The 3,842-nt window shown below is 41.0% G+C and overlaps 1 protein-coding gene across 1 annotated transcript; it reads left to right on the top strand.

Annotated features, from left to right (window-relative positions):
- Positions 1 to 2,459: 2,459 nt before the first annotated feature.
- On the top strand, positions 2,460 to 3,117 carry LOC309962108 (zinc finger and BTB domain-containing protein 44-like; the record flags this gene model as incomplete). The annotated part of the gene is made up of 1 exon (XM_082839684.1): positions 2,460 to 3,117. One exon carries the CDS (start codon positions 2,460 to 2,462, stop codon positions 3,057 to 3,059), a length of 600 nt encoding a protein of 199 aa, XP_082695810.1. The 3' UTR covers positions 3,060 to 3,117.
- Positions 3,118 to 3,842: the final 725 nt, after the last annotated feature.

The raw sequence follows: 3,842 nt of genomic DNA, 5'->3' as shown, positions 1-3,842 counted from the left end.
AAGACATAAATAGACATTTCTCCAAAGGAGACATACAGATGGCCAACAAACACATGAAAAGATGCTCAGCATCACTAATTATTAGAGAAATGCAAATCAAAACTACAATGAGGTATCACCTCACACCAGTTAGAATGGGCATCATCAGAAGATCTACAAACAACAAATGCTGGAGAGGGTGTGAGAAAAGGGAACCCTCTTGCACTGTTGGTGGGAATGTAAATTGATACAGCCACTATGGAGAACAGTATGGAGGTTTCTTAAAAAACTAAAAATAGAATTACCATATGACCCAGCAATCCCACTACTGGGCATATACCCAGAGAAAACTATAATTCAAAAAGACACATGCACCCCAATGTTCATTGCAACACTATTTACAATAGCCAGGTCATGGAAGCAACCTAAATGTCCATTGACAGATGAAGGGATAAAGAAGATGTGGTACATATATACAATGGAATATTTCTCAGCCATAAAAAGGAACAAAACTGGGTTATGTGTAGAGATGTGGATGGAACTAGAAACTGTCATACAGAATGAAGTAAGTCAGAAAGAGAAAAACAAATATCGTATATTAACCCATATATGTGTAGTTAGAAAAATGGTACAGATGAACTGGTTTGCAAGGCAGAAATAGAGACACAGATGTAGAGAACAAATGTATGGACACCAGGGGGGGGAAGGGAGGGTGGTATGAATTGGGAGATTGGGATTGACATATATACACTAATATGTATAAAACAGATAACTAATAAAAACCTGCTGTATAGCGCAGGGAGCTCCACTTCACTGTACAATAGAAACTAACACAACATTGTAAAACAACTATACCCCAATTAAAAAAATTAAAGATTGAAAAAAAAAAAGAAGTGAAGGTCTTTCTAGGAAACTCAAGGCCACTGGGAAAAAGTGCTTTCTCTTCTTAATGAATGCATTTGCATCCTTTTCCTTGTTCTTACAGGGCTGCTGTATTATTTCACCTTGCCTAAGAGCTTACTGATTCCTTTTGTTATATGGCCGTGGTTACTTTTCTATGTGAAAGTCCATATGTACCCAGGAGGATGTAGGACCCCAGAAGGGACTCTAGCTTTTCTGAAGCCTTTGGCAGTAAAAGCTTTCTGTTCTGGCAGACCAGTGTAGATATGCCACTAAAGACAGAGGACAAGAGCCTGCCTTGGTGCCTCTGCCTTATATAGGATGACTCACCCATGGAGGAAATTAGAAAATAAAGTCCAGTAAAATATCTCAAATTTAATGGGACTCCTATAATTGGTGACAAAAGACCACTAAGACTTTATGAGTCTAGGGGAAGGGATCATAAAGATTTTCCAAAAAAATGAGACATTACGCCTGAGGAAAAAATCTCCAGGCTGTGAGGAAAGATAGATACTGGGCTGTCACTCTGTCTGCAAGTGCCCAGCAGTAAACTCTATGGCCTATAGAAAGGCCTCAAGTAGGTTAACGTGTAGTCTTCAGAATACTGAAACTTAAAAAGTCTTTTTCCTAGGAAAAGGTGCCTTCCAAGCGGAAAAGTTTAAGTTTTAGATGAGAGTTAAAACTCTGAGCAAAATAAAACTTAAAACATATAAATTATGATATAAAGATAACTAAGTTATTAATGAAAATTTAAAGAGTATGTCTATTGTTTTCTAATATAAACACTCTCAAAAACATTTTTAGATGAGAAAAAGGAAAATTTAACGTTCATTGAATGACCTCTTGTCTCTCTTATTTATAACATAAAAAATAGAGGTAGGAAAATTGACAACAAGCCAACAATGAGTAGTTACAAAAAGGGAAAGAAAAAAACAAATACAGGAGACCCTTTCCATTTGTAAGATGATGAATTATAAAGACACAGCTTCCTGGGACTTCCCTGGTGGCGCAGTGGTTAAGAATCTGCCTTCCAATGCGGGGATGTGGGTTCGATCTCTGGTCAGGGAACTAGATCCCACATGCATGCCGCAGTTAAGAGTTTGCATGCCACAACAAAGGAGCCTGCAAGCCACAACTAAGGAGCCCGTGAGCTGCAACTAAGGAGCTCACGAGCCGCAACTAAGGAGCCTACCTGCCACAACTAAGACCCAGTGCAACCAAAAGAAAAAAAAGAAAAAGATATATATATATAATATATATATATGTATAGAGAGAGAGAGAGAGAGAGGCCGCGTGCTCCGCCCCCTCCCCCCGGGCTGCCGCCGCCACCCCCTCGCCGCCTCAGCCTGGCGGGGAGGAGGAGGAGGAGGAGCAGCAGGCCTCCAGGCCCTGGCACCGCCGCCCGCAGGTTCAGTAGATGAAGGCGTCACTGAAGGGTTACCTACACTTCAGAGCACTTCTAGCACCAGTGCTCACGCAGATGATGATGATCGCAGCACAGAACGGCCAAGTCCAAATGGTCCAGATAGACCTTTTCAGTGTCCAACATGTGGGGTGCGGTTCAGAACCTGAAACAGCACATGCTCATCCACTCAGGAATTAAACCATTTCAGTATGACCGCTGTGGGAAAAAGTTCACCAGGGCTTACTCGCTAAAGATGCATCGCCTAAAGCATGAAGGTAAACGCTGTTTCCGGTGCCAGATATGTAGCGCCACTTTCACTTCCTTCGGGGAATATGAACACCACATGAGGGTTTCCCGGCACATCATCCGCAAGCCTCGGATTTACGAGTGCAAGACATGTGGCGCCATGTTCACCAACTCTGGAAATTTAATCGTGCCCCTGAGGAGTCTGAACCGTGAAACGTCAGAGCTAGCAAACTACTTCCAGAGCAGTGATTTCCTAGTACCGGACTACTTAAACCAGGAGCAAGAAGAGACCCTTGTTCAGTATGATCTTGGAGAACACAGTTTTGAAGACAACTCCTCTGTCCAGATGCCTGTAATTTCACAGGTCTCCTCGACCCAGAATTGTGAACGCACTTTTCCCTTGGGGTCTCTTGGTGGGCTGACAGAAAAAGAGGAGGAAATGCCAGGGCAGCCAAAGACCAGTGCTTGTGCCGAGTCAACCAGAGAGGACCCCCCAAAATCAGAGCTGTCTTCTGTAACTATTGAGTAATTTCATGGTTTGGCTTCATTTTTGATTTTTGGAAAGTGCCTGTGCTTGGTCTTGTACATTTGAATTTAATTTAACTTTTTAAGCAAAAATGGGTTTGGGAAAGAATTTCCCTTTTTACTTTGTAAGTTCTGCAACTGATGTTTTATTTTTCATGACTGAGAGATTGCTTCTGTAAGTGCACAATAACATGGTGTTGAAATATAATAGAAACCTTGAGACTTAAGGAGAACCAGCTGACTTAAAACTGGTATCAGTTTCCTCTTCCATTATCAGGAGTAGGCTAACAACAGATCACTAGGTCAAGAAGAAATCAGGTGATTATTGGCCTTCCTGAAATGAAAGCGTACACCAGAAACATATTACTGAGTGAATCTGGCAGATGGCCTGAATATCCTATATCCTATACACAGGGTATTGTACAGTCTTTTGTAAAGCCTGTTGTTTTTGGAAGTATTTATGGTGAGCTTTCTTAAAAATTATTAGGGTATATACTTCTGAAATCCCATGTGTTTTGTGTGTTTTTTTTTTTAAGCTTTGTCACTATAATTTTTCATGGTGAAAATTTGGTATTGGGATAGGTATTCCCTGTACCTTTATAGTACCACTCCTCCAAATAATCTTTCTTCTGTGAAAGAAGGCAAAGAAGCATGGTTAAGGATAGTCAACTTGTGCATGAAATGACCAGGAACAGAGAACATAGTGTGTGAATCGGCTTCATAGGAACTCTTTCATACAGCTTTTCTGGATAAAATTATTGTTTACCTGGTCTTTGAATGTTAATGC

This window comes from Leucopleurus acutus (assembly GCF_964270905.1).
Source record: "Leucopleurus acutus genome assembly, chromosome: 5".
Taxonomy (NCBI): Eukaryota; Metazoa; Chordata; class Mammalia; order Artiodactyla; family Delphinidae; genus Leucopleurus; species Leucopleurus acutus.
The sequence above is the reverse complement of the archived record's forward strand: the minus strand, read 5'-3'. Positions and strand labels throughout refer to the sequence as shown.